Source organism: Pyrus communis, chromosome 12 (assembly GCF_041283825.1).
Source record: "Pyrus communis isolate YQ-2024b chromosome 12, ASM4128382v1, whole genome shotgun sequence".
Taxonomy (NCBI): Eukaryota; Viridiplantae; Streptophyta; class Magnoliopsida; order Rosales; family Rosaceae; genus Pyrus; species Pyrus communis.
This window is the reverse complement of record NC_142576.1, coordinates 17874855-17891077: the sequence shown is the minus strand read 5'-3', so window position 1 is coordinate 17891077 and position 16223 is coordinate 17874855. Positions and strand designations below refer to the sequence as shown.

The window sequence follows — 16223 nt, the reverse complement described above, 5'->3', positions numbered from 1 at the left end:
TTTTATTATTTTATTATGTTTCCTAGTTTTATTCTAAGACCTTTTGCTAGGAGGATTTTAATTAGAGTAGTATAAATAAGGCTTGTTAGCCATTAGGGTTCTCTACGCAACATTGGAGGAGAATACACACACTACTCTAGAGGATTTTTGAAGTTTATTTTCTAGGTGTTTTCTATCCTTTTTCTATTTCAATAAAATTCCTTGTGTTTTATGGTTGTTAGTAACTAGTTTCGTTTGCTAAGGCAATGCCTTGAGCCTTAGCATGAATATATAGTTTTTATTTAATTGTTTATGATATTATGGATGCATGCTTTGAATTATTAATCACTGTGCTTTAAACTGTCTCTATACCTTAATGTTTGGCTACCATTAGGATGTTTAGATAAGTAATTGGATGCAATTCAGTCGGAATGCCACCGGGGAATTGAGTATTGCTTCTTGTGATTGATAGTTGTAAGTTCACCTAGGGCGAATGCCACATTGTAGGGGTTGCATGGTTTTTCAAAGGGTTTTCACAAAGCGTAATGAGTCATGCATGTTTATATTTGATATGAATGCCATAGACGGATTGCATGTTTGATATATGTTCTAGCTTGAATGCGACAAGTAGAATATGCATAAGGAAAACCTAACCTTCAAAATTGCATGTGTAATTCATAAATGATTGGTAAATCTACATAGGATTGTTAAGGGACGACGGAACCCTAGGCTTTTACAATTTGGTTTTCAAAACGTTTTCTTTTGTTTTCTTTACTTTGTCAAGTTACTTAATTGTTTAATTTAAAATTTGTTTTTAATACTATAGGTCATAAAATCAACCTCTTCCAAAACTTTGTTTTCAAATAATTAATTAAGATTTGGTATTTACATAAATTATTCATTCAATCCCTACAAAAACAACCTTGCCTGAGCCGTTTATACTACAACTAACTTGTTCTCTTGCAAGTATTTTTAAGTGTTTTTATCCCTACTTTGGCAGGTGGTAAAAATTCTATCAAGAAATTGGCGTCGTTGCCGGGAATCGAACCCAGGTCACCCGCATGACAGGCGGAAATACTTACCACTATACTGCAAGGAACCTTAGACTATGGTTTGGAGTACAAGAATGGTCAAGATGCAATGTTGTTTGGATTCTGTGACAGTGACTGGAGTGGATCCGAAGATAATATGAGAAGCACTTCAGGATATGCATTCACTTTTGGAAGTGGAGTATTTTCTTGGTCCTCAGTCAAGCAACATTGTGTTGCATTATCCACGGTTAAAGTAAAGTACATCAGTGTAGCAGAAGCTACTGCACAAGCAACTTGGTTAAGGTTTGTGTTGGAGGATTTCGATGAAACACAAATTGTGGCAACTCCTTTGAATTGTGATAGCACCTCTACCATTGCAATCACCAAGAACCCAATTTTTCACCAAAAAACTAAGCACATCAACCGAAGGTATCATTTTATCAAGGAGGCCTTGCAAAATGGAATTATTGATTCGGTGTACTGTCCAATAAAAGATCAGGTAGCAGACATATTCACAAAGGCACTGGCCAAGGAGCAGTTTTATCATCTCAGAGAGCAATTGGGAGTAAGACCAGTTCACAATTTAGGGTGAGTGTTAATGTGTAAATTGATGAATTGATTAATGAGGATTACAAGTTTGATTAGTGTTGTGTCTTAGCTCATCGGCTAAGATTGAGTGATCAAATTGTAATGTGTTAGTTAAGTCTCATATGGTTTGATAGTGGACAAGTGTCTTATTCCAAGTAGAGTATGAAATGGATGGCTAAGATTGAATTGAGGATTTGTTTGTCTCTCTCTCTCTCTCCTTCAACGGTTATTTTGTTGATGTGTGAGCTCACATGCTCAGTGAGCATATTTCCCTGAATATATGGAAGAATTTGCTCTTCTTGCTTGAGAGTTCTACATTTCATTCCTAATCGCTAACAAAACTAGCATCGAAAACCCACATAGACAGACATGAGCACTTGTGTTCGAGTTTTGTTTTGCTCATTGTCCAACGTTTTTTAGTAACATTTTGCTATCTGAGTTGAGTGTTTGATTACCAAATTCTGTACATATAACAAGACGACTTGGGTGCGTTCTCATTTTCGTTCAGCTTTTCAGTCACATGGCTCAATGGAATGTGTAAATATGGTATGAAAAAATATTGCAAATCCTAAACCCTTGATGAGTGCTCTTACTTGAATGAAACTACATTCAACAAAAAATTGATTGCGGCACATCAGCCCTCTCAATGAACAAATATCTATATATATTAGACTCAGAAAATTCAGACCCTCACAAAATATATGGTCATCAGCATTGCAACTAAATTTTGCCCTATTTTTAGCTGTTCACACCACTAAATTATTATCATATTGGTAGCCATCTGTATTGAAGTTCATAAGTTACTGAAATACGCCAGAAGAGCCGTTAGCCATTTCCCTGACCATTGTTTTAACAAACAGCTCCCCTGCCCTGTACGAGGACCGGACCTGAAAATTTAGTAGATGCAAAGATTTTTCATCAAGAATGGTCAAACTAGGTTACTGCATTCAATTAAGAATAGTAACGAAAGATAATCCACAGTATCTATAAAACTGAGACGTTAATGAAGATCTTACCAAGGGCCCACTGGCTACATAACGAAATCCAATAGACTCCCCATATTCCTTCCAGAAAACGAATTTTTCAGGCGAGACATATTCTTTGACAGTCAAATGTAATGGAGTTGGCTGCAGCAATTTAAAATCAAAATCTTTACCATAAAATTCTACGGGAATAACTTAGTCTCGGTTGATGATTGCCTCAGAAACAGTAAAGTGGATCGCTTATGGAAAATATTAACCATAATGGGTAAATAGGACCAGATTACAGCCATTCTTCAAGCATACAACAAGAAGAGACTGTCAACAATCCAAGTCTAACTTTGGAAACTCAAAGACATCAGCCTAACAATCTGTAATTGCCAATGTATTTTCATGAAATACTCAAAGCTAAATACACAAAAGCTATGCACATTCAACTAACCTGTAAATATTGCCCAAGCGTCAAAATATCAACATCTATAGCCCTTAAATCAGCCATGGCTTCCTTCAACTCATCGTCTGTTTCTCCCAGGCCCAGCATTATAGAAGTTTTTGTTATCATCCCCCTTTTGCTTTGTTTTGCATGTCTTAGAACAGATAAGCTTTGCTCATACCTACATGACACATTAAACAAACAATTTAAAGTAGCAGCAGTGATCACAATTTTAGAACGAGAAGTACCAATCCAGAAAGCATACGACGAACTAGGTTGATGCTCTTAGGATGGGTTGGATTGGATGACTTCAGAAAGAGAACAACCAAGTTTTTGCTGGATTGGATAACTTAAGGATGATTTAATGGGATTGGATAACTTTTGGATGGTTGGATTTGATTGTGGATAACTCATTCGATTCAAGATATGTTAGAAAGAAGAAATGTAGGCCAAAAAATATATTACACATCAAGTTATCAGAACAAGTAAGGAATTAGGTAATGTATGGCAAGCTTAACAAGCATGCCTAAAAAGTTAAATATACGACCAGAAATGCAGAAGCAAAAATATATAACCAAAAGGCTTTGGAGAAAAGATATAAAAGTAAAAAATAAAGATAATGCAGAGTACGACTTACCCAGCCCGAGGGTCTCTGACAATTCGTTGTAGTCGTTTGACGGTCTCAATGTTGTGTGCAAAAACATCAAGTCCGGAGTACAGCAGAGTGTGTACAGCCGTCAAGTCACCACGAAAGTCAGAAGTTAAACACTCAACCATGATATCAGGCTTCAGATTCTGCAGTTGAAGATGAGTTGGTAAAACTTTACACCAAACTAATGGATGTATAACAATCAAGGCAGGGGCAGTCTTATTAGGTTGTCTATTTTGCAATGCTTTTGAAGTTAACAGTCAGATCAGACTGTGCACATAAAAAATACATACATGCACAGGCAGGCAAGATTAAAACCTTGTTGAAAAATTAAAATGAAAAAGTTAGGGAAGGGACCTTGAGGGCTTGGACAGTAAGAGCAAAATGACCACTTCCACCATCTGGCAGGTCATCACGATCGACACTCGTTAAAACAATATAATCAACACCCCAGCTGGCAACGGCCATAGCAGTGTTGATAGGCTCCATGGGATCAGGAGGTGGAGGGTTCCGACTGGTCTTGACAGCACAGAACCGACAGCCGCGGGTGCAGGTGTCGCCCAGAAGCATGATGGTGGCAGTGGAAATGCCATCCCCACCACCATTCCAACACTCGCCGATGTTAGGGCATTGGGCCTCCTCACACACCGTCTTCAGATTCAAACGGGACAAGGACTCCTTGACCTCCGCATACTTGTTTCCCTGGGGGGCTTTCTGCCTTAACCATTCCGCCTTCTTCACATTTGGGTCTCTCCCCGTGTAAGGTCCCATTCCGATTTCTGTTCCAGTTCCCCCCGCCACCACCTCACATCGTATTCCTACTCGTCCTGATGATCGCACATTCAAGGATCGTGTTGACGCACATATTCGGCCTTTTGGGACCTCAATTGGGATTGGCCAAGACCAAGATGATGACGAAACTTGGGATTGCAGCTGAATTATCGTGCTCATCTTCAATTCTTCAATTTCTTATCTAGATTATCAAGATTTCAACCCACCAATCCAATCAAGGAGTTTATGAGTTTGGACTCACTATTTTTCAACAGCAACTACAAGGTGAAGGTGAAGGTGAAGGAGGAAGGGCTTGCTATTGCGGTTGATTACTATGGTTCTCACTTTTAGTCTTCGTCATGCCTTCTAAACAAAAAACAATTTAAATTTAGAACAATGTTATATACAATCTGCATTGAAGCTCCCTAGCTTTTGTGAGCCATATTAAGCTAGCCTCACAAGAGAACCTAAATTCATTAACAACATTTCACATTACTCCAAGAATTACCAATTTTCATATGACAACCAAATCAACATCTAGACACTTGTATAAATTTGGTAGAAATTAATATATAAGAACCTATGATAGTCTTGGGCTAAGAACCACCTTACATAAATAATCAGAATTTTGGATTAGCCTCATAATATTGTTTGCACAAGAAAATCTTTAAAAGCACAACTTCTAACCTACTGATCACTTTGTCCAAAAGCACAACTTCTAACCTAACTACTATACTCAGCTTCTTGAGAGTGCAGATAAAACTAAGCCAAGAAGCAAAAGAGTGGGGACGAGGGAGAAGAATTCACCTTTAGGCCCCGTTTGATATAGAGGACTGACTTTGATAACCCGCTAACTTAAAGGCATATTTAAGGTACAGAAAATGATTTCACATTTTAAGGAGTTTAGAATGGGATTAGACATGACGAAAACTTCTCCCTTCTAATCCTATCCTACCATTTTTGGGAAGATTGAAATTGATAAATTTTCTTCTTGAGTAATCCATCTCCTACCACTACGTTGGTCACCAGTACCTTAAAATAGTGTCTTCTCCATTCCAATGCCAGCCCTTCATACCAAACGATACCTTAATTACCAATTTTCATATGACAGCCAAATCAATCAGCGAATCATATACATGCATATATAGTTATAGGGCATCTTTAGTTCCGGTCCTGATTAACTAAAATTTTAAATTGAAACTTTATTAATTTGAATACTTTTTTTTTTTTTTTTTGAAGAAATTAATTTGAATACTTTGATTGAAGGAAAAAAAATGTTAAATTCTGTACTAATTAAGAAATTTAATAACAAAAATTATTAAATCCTTCCTAAAATGATGCAAAGATTAAATATATGAAATACGGATTTTTAATTTTTTTTTTTTTTTCTCAGATTTGAATTGTGTGAAATCTTATCTGATTTTTATAGTTCTTAAAAAAATGATTTATTTTTATTTTTAATTATTGGCACGTTTTAATTAAAAAATGATGCATTATAAAATATGGGTACATTAGAAATAAAAAATGTGAATAAATTTTACATTAAGAAAATGGGTACATTTTTCTATAAAAACCTGGTACATTATAAATACGTTATGGTTACAGATAAAAAATTAAAAAACATTACGTGTATAAATAAAAGTTTTAAAATATGGGCACAGAAAAAAAATTAAATATATGGGTACAATCAAACTAAAATGAAAATTGGTACATATTAGAAGAATAGTTGCAAATTAAAAAATGGATACAAAATAAAAATAGAAATATATGATACAAAATTTAATTATAAATATATTTATATCGAAGATAACGTTTTTAACTCTAAATGAATCTAATTATAAATTTAAATATGCTGACATATAAATACTTCATTATCAAAATACTGACCTTATCAAAAATTGAAAAAAAATATTAATGAAGAATGAAACCTAATTTAATATATATATATATAAGTGTTATTGGCATTCCAAAAATGTTATTAAACACTCCTCAAAAGTTTATTTTTCTTTTCTAATATAAAAAATTTGAAATGTACATTGAGATTTTTGGAGTACTAATAACAATTCCCTATATATATTTATATATTTTTTCTAGTTTATACATGGTATCTTCGAATTTCCATTTCGCCAAATTGGCTCTCTTTGGCGTTTCATGGGAAAACAAGAGAAATTCATGTAGAGCAAATTGACACAACGAACTTGAATTACAGAATATTTATAATGCAAGCGAAGAAGAATACCTAGGGAGATAGTTGACGGCCATTTCGAGAGGGGGAGCGATGGTTGCGCCGCTGCAAAGTTCGTGGCGGCACAGAGGAGGCGGCGATGATCTCTGAGAGAGAAAGGGAAGACTTAAATGCAAGCGATAGAGTCGGAGGTTTTTGTAAACTTGTTCCCCTTGAAACTTCCGCCATTTGTCGATTGATTTTTTTATTTGTTTATTTTTTTGGATTGGTTTGTTGGGTTGGTACACTGACTTTTGGTACTGTTATTTTCTTCTTAACAACAAAACTGTTGTCGGCATTTGACAAAAAAATACTCATCGTCCCTCAAAATAAAAAATAAAAAAATTAAGATTGGTTGGGCCAAAGTCATCATCCCTAAAAAAAAGTTACATGTGGTAATTTTGTTATGAAATTGAAGATACGTGTGCAGTGAAATAATGCAAATAAGACATAATATTTATGAAGCTCGTCAAGTGTGTCTATATCCTCGTGACAACAGTACTTTCTTTTACTATTTGAAAATAATTGGAATACAAAATAACCTATGACTATTTTCTTTCTTCTCTCCAACCTGATTCACTGGTAGGCTTGGCAATTATTGACATGACCCGATAACCGGACACGACATGAAATTAATAGGTGTCGGGTCGACACGATAACAAATCGGGTCGTTATCGGGTAACCGGATAAGCACCTGTTAAGATAACGGGTTGGTTCGGGTATACACGTGAGTAACACGATACACGATAAGCAAAATATTAATTTTATAATTTTATAACCCTAAAAATATATTATAATAATTATATATATATATATATATATATATATTAATTTAACAATTTTATACCCCTAAAAACTACAATAATTATATATATATATATATATTAAATTAAATATTAAAAATTGGTGACCACTGGATCGGCTTAAATATACATATCATTCAATTTCTTAAGTGTTATACGTACAAAATAAATAAATTTAAATCTACTTAATAAATATATATATATAGACACCATTGAACTTGACAGGATGCATATGCCAAAAATTCCAAAAAACAAACATTCAGAGATCAAGTAACGGAACAAACCTTTTCGACCGTTATCAACGAAAAATCACGATTTAACGGTTATTTTAACTCTGATTTTGATGATTTTTTTCAGCTACACTCCTTAACCCTATACGAATACATTAAATTAACTCGATCTTCAATTTAAAATATTTACACTAATGGATACCACAAAATCTTATGTTATACTTAATGAAAGTATGAATAAACTTTTAAGTGTTAGTGAATCTATTATTTTGATGGGATACACATTCTACGAAATTAGTTTCAATGATCCAACCGTCAAACTTGTTTGTATATACTTCGAAATCACATACGCCAAAAATTACAAAAACCAATCATTCAAATATCAAGTAACAGGACAAAACTTTTTGGCGGTTATCAACGAAAAATCACGATTTAACGGTTATTTTAACTTCGATTTTGATGATTTTTTATAACTACACTCCTTGACTCTATATGAATACAATGAATGAACTCGATCTTCAATTTAAAATATTTACACTAGTGGATAACACAAAATCTTATGTTATACTTAATGAAAGTATGAATAAACTCTTAAGTGTTAGTGAATTTATTGTTTTGATGGGATACGCATTCTACGAAACTAGTTTCAGCGATCCAACCGTCAAACATGTTTGTATATGCTTCGAGATCGCATATGCCAAAAATTGCAAAAAATAAACATTCAAAGATCAAGGAATGGGACAAAACTTTTCGACGGTTATCAATGAAAAATCACGATTTAACGGTTATTTTAACTCCGATTTTGATGATTTTTTACAGCTACACTCCTTGACCCTATATGAATATAATGAATGAACTCGATCTTCAATTTAAAATATTTACACTAGTGGATATCACAAAAATCTTACTTTATACTTAATGAAACTATGAATAAACTCTCAAGTGTTAGTGAATTTATCATTTCGATGGGATACACATTCTACGAAACTAATTTCAACAATCCAACTGTCAAACTTGTTTGTATATGCTTCAAGATCGCATACGCTAAAAATCACAAAAAACAAACATTCAAAGATCAAGTAACGGGACAAAACTTTTCGACGGTTATCAACGAAAAATCACGATTTAACGGTTATTTTAACTCTGATTTTGATTATTTTTTATAGCTGCACTCCTTGACCCTATGCGAATAGTGAATGAACTCGATCTTCAATTTAAAATATTTATACTAGTGGATACCACAAAATCTTATGTTATACTTAATGAAAGTATAAACAAACTCTTAAGTGTTAGTGAATCTATTGTTTTTATGGGATACACATTCTATGAAACTAGTTTCAACGATCCAATTGTCAAACATGTTTGTATATACTTCGAGATCGCATATGCCAAAATTTCCAAAAAACAAACATTCAGAGATCAAGTAATGAGACAAAACTTTTCAACGGTTATCAATGAAAAATCACGATTTAACGGTTATTTTAACTCTGATTTTGATAATTTTTTTACAGCTACACTCCTTGACCCTATATGAATACAATGAATGAATTCGATCTTTAATTTAAAATATTTACACTAGTAGATACCACAAAATCTTATGTCATGATAATTGATGAAAATTGAGGATTTTGTAAAAGGAATAACATGCAAGCTTTGAGTTCCATTGGCAAGGTTTAAACTTTTGAGAAAGGCTTCACAACCTTGAAAACAAAAACTCTTTCATTTTGCATATCCTTGCACATTTAATATTTTGTAATAGACTAGTAGTGTATGGATGTTTGTTTATTAGGCTCTTATTTTCAAGTGTAGATGTAGTACTTAAACGACAAATGTTGTGCATGGGTTGGTCCAGACATATCTAACTATTTTGTATTATAGCATTTGTATGCAAATGAGTCTAAGACTGAAACCCAAACAAAAATTATTGGTATGCAAATCCACCACATAGCTCCATGAATCTTCAATATCCTAAACAAAAATTAAAACACAAAACTCTAAGACTGAAACCCAAAAATTAAAACCTAGAATCTAAAATAACAAAAGCCACAAACAAATAAAGATTTCCAGAACACATTCAGAGCCCTCTTTTCCCTATCCCTCTTTTCTTTGACTTCCCATCTCTGCAAATCCAAAAAAAACCTAATTGAAAAAACAAGTAATTAGTTGCAGAAATGGAGATAATGATCAAGTTAGAGAAGGAAATATATGAGAAGGAGGAAGAGGAACCAAATGGCTGTGGAAATATGGCTGTTGAAGCTACACTCGCTCGAAAAAATGGAAATTTCTTGCCGAAATGGAAAATCTGATACAAAAGTCATATCTTTAAGGATCAAACGCTGATGCAAACCAGAAACACTCACTTCGAAGCTTCATTCTTGACTTCCTTCTTTTTGAAATTGGAGCTCAACCTAGAAATCCATAGCTCTTCCAAATGACAAAAAAGTGATGAAATGAGCTGAGGGTTTTTAGTATTTATATGTGGGTATTTTAGTAATTTCGGTTTTGTGCATAGTGTGCATGGCTTGTACATGGCCGGTTTGTCCTATTTATGTCCCAAGATTAAGGAAATGTCCTATTTTTGTCTATTTCTGACATGCTCGACCCTGATATCCTCCAAATACCAGGGTAGGCACGCGTTGGCTGACACCCAAAGGTGACGAAGCCATACTAACATGCAAGAACTATGAAGAAAGAATGAACATAAATAAAACTTGTAAATTTAACTATAATGAATATGCAATTGTGGAACGTGTCTAGAGCATATAACTAATCTAGAACATTGTAGAAGGAATAATATACAAATGTACTAGCAAATGAGTGGGTCCTACACAAAGAGGACTTGAAGATACCGATGCGGGAGTGCCTTGACACTGGGATTGTACACCTCGATTCTAAGTCTTGAGGGGGCGCAAAACAAAACATAAGTGGACCAAGTTTATATATAAGTACTACTAAAATAGTTATTCATCAACATACTAACCCCAGTTTATGGAAACTCACATATCATAATATGTAATAGGTTTTTCGAAAACCCTAGCATGCCTTAAAACCTTCATAAAACCTTATCATATACAGTGTGCTTAAAAGTAGTATCATAAGGCATAACTAATTCTTCATTCGCCCATAGGCCCTACATCACCCGACTGAAGCCATTTATAAGTAACATCCACCTCCAGGTCCTTCATCACCCGACCGAAGCCATATATAAGTAACATTTTCCAGTAGGCATATACAAGCACAGAAAATCATAAACATATTATTTCCAAAATATATCTAATTGGAGCTCAATAGCTCAAACATCAGTGTTCTAGCTCAAACCATCATAAACCATGTTCAATAGTATATAATATCATATATATATATATATTTTTTTTTTTCAAAGAACGTAAATTCGATAAAGCATGATATTTTGTAAAATGTAAATCCAATTTACTAATAAACGTTTCAAAAAACGTAGCCATAAAATCATGATTTTCATGTATGCATCTCTAATAGTAAAAATGAAGGGGGACACTCACAGATACTCCGCCATCGAAGAGCCACACAAACAAAAGAAGACAGATGGGCCATAAACAAATGCACCTAAGCACATAAAGAGACCAATTAATAAAACTATACTATAATGATTCAATTTGGAAAAACGGACGTTGGAAACGGATTCAGGATGTCGAAAAACCTTAGGGGGGACCTTGGCTACCCCCATGCATCAGCCATATGCGCCGAGTTAGGTCGTTGAAAAGTTAACCAGAAAAGTCGTCGGCGCCGCCGTGGACAGCGGCAGAGCACAGTTGTTAAACCCCACCCCCATTTTATTTAAAACTGGTTTTTTAGTTCTTAATTGGTGAGCCCAAGGGGCCCACCCCTTTATTTTTGTCCCCCACCCCGTGACCCTCTTCTTTCTCTCCTTTCCTCTTTCTTCTCTCAACTCTCTCTGCATTCTCTTTTTCTACCCGAGCACCACACACACGCATACAGACCACCCACCCTTTTGTAGCCTCGATGAATCCATCACCCTCGAGTCTCCCTCCTCAGGATCTTCAACACGTCGAAGTCTCTCTCTTCCTTCTGCCACGGCAAGCACCGAGAGGGTGCAATGGCGAACTCCGTCGAACTCCACCATTTGCGAGTAGGTGAGGCTCAAAATCATCTTACCCTATCTTAATTTGGATGTTGGTACGAATTTCTGAGTATGTATACCTGTTTTGGTGAAGGTTGGACTTAAAATCAGTTCGGGTGTGTTAAACCAAGATTCTGGCGGGTACCCGTGGCTTCCAGTCCATTTTCCGGCCAACTCCAGCCACGATGACGGGAACCAAGGGTATATTTTGATTCCTTACCTTCGGGGTTTCAATTTGGTATATTGAATGACATGTTTTGGTTGAGTTTTGAGCTCTATCGGAGCTTGGGAATTCTCCGGCCGAAATCCGGCCTTTTCTTTCCTTGGAATCCGGCAACCCACCAAACCCAAGGCCTTTGGGCCTTTCCAGTCCAAGTCCCATAACCCTATTCAAATTTGTCTAACCCATTTATTTAAGTTAAGCCCAATAACCTTTTGGAGACCTAACCCATACTCTGGGTCCTATTGAACTTGGGCTCGAGCCCTTTTATTTTTAGTTAGGCCTGCAAGCCGAGTGTATGTGTGCGCGCGCGCGTGCACGCGCATGCTGTGCATGCGTATACATGTTGTGCATGTGTGTGTGTTTGTGTAGCGTGTGTATGTGTGTCCGTGTGAGTGTGTGCACGTGTGTGTATGCGTGTGTGTGTGTGTGCGCGCGCGCTCATGCCGTGCATGCGTATGCTTGTTGTGCATGTGTGTGTGTTTGTGTAGCGTGTGTATGTGTGTCCGTGTGAGTGTGTGCACGCGTGTGTGTGTGTTGTGCCGTGTGTGTGTATGTTTGTGTGGGTTTGGGTTTAAGCCCAAACCACCCCTTTTCACCCTAACCCTTTTTAACCAAAAACCTTAGGACCCGAAAACCTAAAATCTCTCCTAGGCCAATTTCGATGTTCCGAATCCGTTTTTGGCGTCCATTTCCTAGAATTCTATTGCTTAGGCATAGTTTGATAAATTGTACATTTTTGTGCTTAGGTGAACTTGCTAGTGGGGATTTCCTTAATCCTTTTCCGCACAACTCTGCTGCTACGGAGTATCTGTGAGTGGACCCTTTCAAAAATTACATGATTTCATAGTTTAACTGCATAAATGAAAATGATGCCTTACGAGTTTATGGATTGATTTTATGTTAAGCATGTTTAATGAAATGTTGATTATCGTCTTGTTATTTTGTAAGGAATTAATTGTTGGCCTATATTGAGCTATATTTTAATATATCGTATTTTCTATAAAAACCATGAACTGGTAGACTATCTGATCGATGACGATAGGATGCTAGAACATGTTTTAGAAACCCCTCTTTATAGTATAGATGATGGATGACTTTATACTATGAAGTGGTTATTTATGAGAGGCGTAACTATTTGTGCGTACCTAGAGGACACTATGCCGCCTGGGGCGAGGATCTGGTGTTGGCAGTTAGGCCGGGAGAAATAATCCCTAGCTACAGGCTGAGGGACACGGAGCAGGCATTGGGCCAGGAGTTGGTAATCTCTGGCTACGAGCGCAGAGACCACGGTGCTGGCATAGGGTCGGGAGTTATATTTATTCAGTGATCTTACTAGCAGCACACTGCGCTTACGAGACTATCTGTGAGACGATTGATATTTTGATTTCCGCGATGTTTTTCCACGATATGTCTTTTAAGATGTTTTTGGCATGCTAGGGTTTTCAGTAAACCTATCACTTATTATGCTAGTACTTTTCATTATTAAAACTTGGGGGTTAGTATGTTCACAACTGTTTTCGTATTATGTATGTATATGAACCTGGTCCACTCACCTTTATTTTGCGCCCCCATTCCGGTCTTAGAATCGAGGCATACAATCCCGGCGTCAAGGCACTTCAACATCGGCATCTTCAAGCCGTCTCAGTGTAGGACCCACTCTTTTATTCATTCAATTTTATATTATTTCTTTTAGTGTTCTAATTAGCTGTATGCTCTGAACACGTTCCTAAGTTGTTAATTCATTGTATTTCAATTCATAACCCTTATTTATTTCTCATTCTCAGCTTTTGTATCAATTAATGACTTTCGTCACCCTCGGGTGTCGACCAACGCGTGTTTATCCTGGTATTCGAGCAATATCAGGGTCGGGGCATGTCAACAATACCTTTGATAGAGGCACGTGTGCTCCACGCAACAACCAAGACAAGTGTCAACGCGTGGACCCATGCACTACCCTAGACCTGGGATCCGGTCGAGTCGAGTCGAATTTGGGTCTTAAGGTTGGGCATGGGTAATAGGTTGGGCCCGGGTAGCAAAGTTGGGTTGTGCCCAGGTTAAAAAGTTAGGCCCAATTTCTAGGTTTGGGCTCAGAGCTGGGTTTTGGGTTGGGTTCTGATCCGATTTTGGATCCAATGTTGGTTTCATGTAGGGTTGACCAGATTTCAGGCCATGGGTTCGGCTGAAAAACTAGGCAACATTTCTCGAGCTCCATTCAAGCTCATTTCTACACCATTTGCAATGATTCAAAAGCCAAAATGAAGCTTAGAATGAGAAGAAGAGATTCATACCAATTTGAATTCATGTCGTGGCCGAAGTTGGCCAAAAAATGGCTTGGAATGCATGGTTTCTCACTGGAAAACTTGGGTTTGAATACTTCCTTCGTTCTTGCGTGATCTCATAGTTCACAAAGCCTAAACTAGGTTAAAACTGAACCATAATAATGAACAAAGAAAGTTCTAGGTATCCCGAGGCTGACCTCACATTGGGAAAATAGAGAACTCACCTGGAATTCGACTAGGAAAACCAAAAACAGTGAACTTCACCACTACCGGAGCTCCACAGTTTAGGTATAGGGTCGAGACGGTGAGGTTCAAATGTTGATGGTGTTAACGTTCCCGTTGTTGTTGCTTGTGTGTCATGCATTGTAGGTTGCTTGTGGGAGGAGAGGGCGCAGCAAGGGAAAAAGAGGCAGAGAGAGTGGTCTGAGAGTTGTGAAGAGAAGAAAGGACACAAGTCCAAATGGAAGTAGGAAAGAGGGTCGGGGACCAAGAAGAAGTGGGCCCCTACATGGCACACCAACCAAGGTCAGAAAGCAAACCTTTCAAAATATCTTTCAACCACAGTGAAATTACAAAATTGCCCTTCCATTTCATAAAGTTCGGGATAGGTCGTTATAGTTTCCCTAGAATTTATCAAGTTCTTCAAATAACTCAAGATGCCTGCAATACTGTTAAGACCCGTCTCTAGTTACATTATTTTAATGTTAAAAGTGTAAAATGAACAAAATGGTCCTATAGGCGAGAATGTTGACTTTCATTGACCATTATTTAGTTAGACGTATGACCCATTCTTTTAGTGTATTTGTGTAGTACTCTTCACTACGAACACATAGGCGTAAGCATAATTGAATTCAATGTTAGAAAGAAGCTTTTACGAATTTCAGAACGTCAAAGACAATTCGATAATTTCATGTTCGGGAGATATTTTTTATGTTTACCTTCAGTGGCCTTAAATTGTGAGCCACTGGGCCCACAATCTTTCTCTCATCTCCCTTACCTCTCCCACACTATCGGCTCTCTCTTCTCTTTCTCTTTCCTTCACCGAGCCACATCCATAACCCATATCTTAAAATCATCATCGAATTATATTTTCGACATCACAATCATCTTTATCTCGTCACTATGAACACAACCATATTCTTGGTATCTTGAAATTCGAACTACGAAGCCTTGTTCACAAACTCCAATGCGAGCCATAACTTTTTGGGCCATTTTCCAGCCAATTTACGGCAAGTTAGTTGTAGAGAAGGGTACCGCCTTGTTTGTCTCGTCAAGAGGTTGATTTTCATCTTTGAATCACCCAATTTTGTTGAGTATGGAAGAAGTTATAACCATTTGAATTTTCCTCAGTTTTCAATTACCTCCGCGACTTTGCAGTCAATTTCCAACCATCTTTGACCACTTTTTGAACTATAAACAGGTATAATCTTGTTCTACACTTCCTTATCTTCATTTTGATATATTATGGGTCGAAATTAGTTAAGAATTGAAGAAGTTATAGAGCTTTGAAAATTCCTATAAATCTGGCCAAAATCTACAGAAACCGATGGGTTTTTCGGTGTACCGAGTCGACACGGCCCGATGACCCAAAACCTGGTATTCAACCCAACCCATTGACACGTTGACCCGACCCATTGACCTCACCTGGATCCAATTGGAATATTTTTTGGAATATTCTAGGGAATATTTTTTTTTCGTTGACTTTTACGAAATTTTTTCAAGAATTCTCCTAGGCTAATTTCGATGCCTTGAATTCGTTTTTAGCATCTGTTCTCAGTTCACTTTTTGGGTTAACCGTTGACTTTCCCGTTGTTAGTATCTGTGAGTGGACCTTTTTCTAAATGCATGATTTTAAATGTTAGGATTCCATACATGAAAAGGATGATTTTATGATTTCACATTTCTTGAATCACATA

At 36.6% G+C, this 16223-nt stretch overlaps 1 protein-coding gene across 4 annotated transcripts; it reads right to left on the bottom strand.

Annotated features, from left to right (window-relative positions):
• Positions 1-2218: 2218 nt before the first annotated feature.
• On the bottom strand, positions 2219-6916 carry LOC137745673 (lipoyl synthase, chloroplastic). 4 transcript variants are annotated; one of them, XM_088682056.1, is made up of 7 exons: positions 6671-6830; positions 5464-5498; positions 4018-4797; positions 3649-3806; positions 3021-3192; positions 2615-2725; positions 2219-2485 (listed from the first exon to the last, which is right to left on the bottom strand). In XM_088682056.1, exons 3-7 carry the CDS (start codon positions 4609-4611, stop codon positions 2399-2401), a joined length of 1122 nt encoding a protein of 373 aa, XP_088538182.1. In that variant the 5' UTR covers positions 4612-4797; positions 5464-5498; positions 6671-6830; the 3' UTR covers positions 2219-2398. The 4 variants fall into 4 exon arrangements, with proteins under 4 accessions (XP_088538182.1, XP_068341772.2, XP_068341771.2 ...); XM_068485671.2 differs by having other exon boundaries at positions 4018-4794; positions 6671-6815; XM_068485670.2 differs by lacking the exon at positions 5464-5498 and having other exon boundaries at positions 4018-4794; positions 6671-6916.
• Between the last annotated feature and the right edge of the window lie 9307 nt (positions 6917-16223).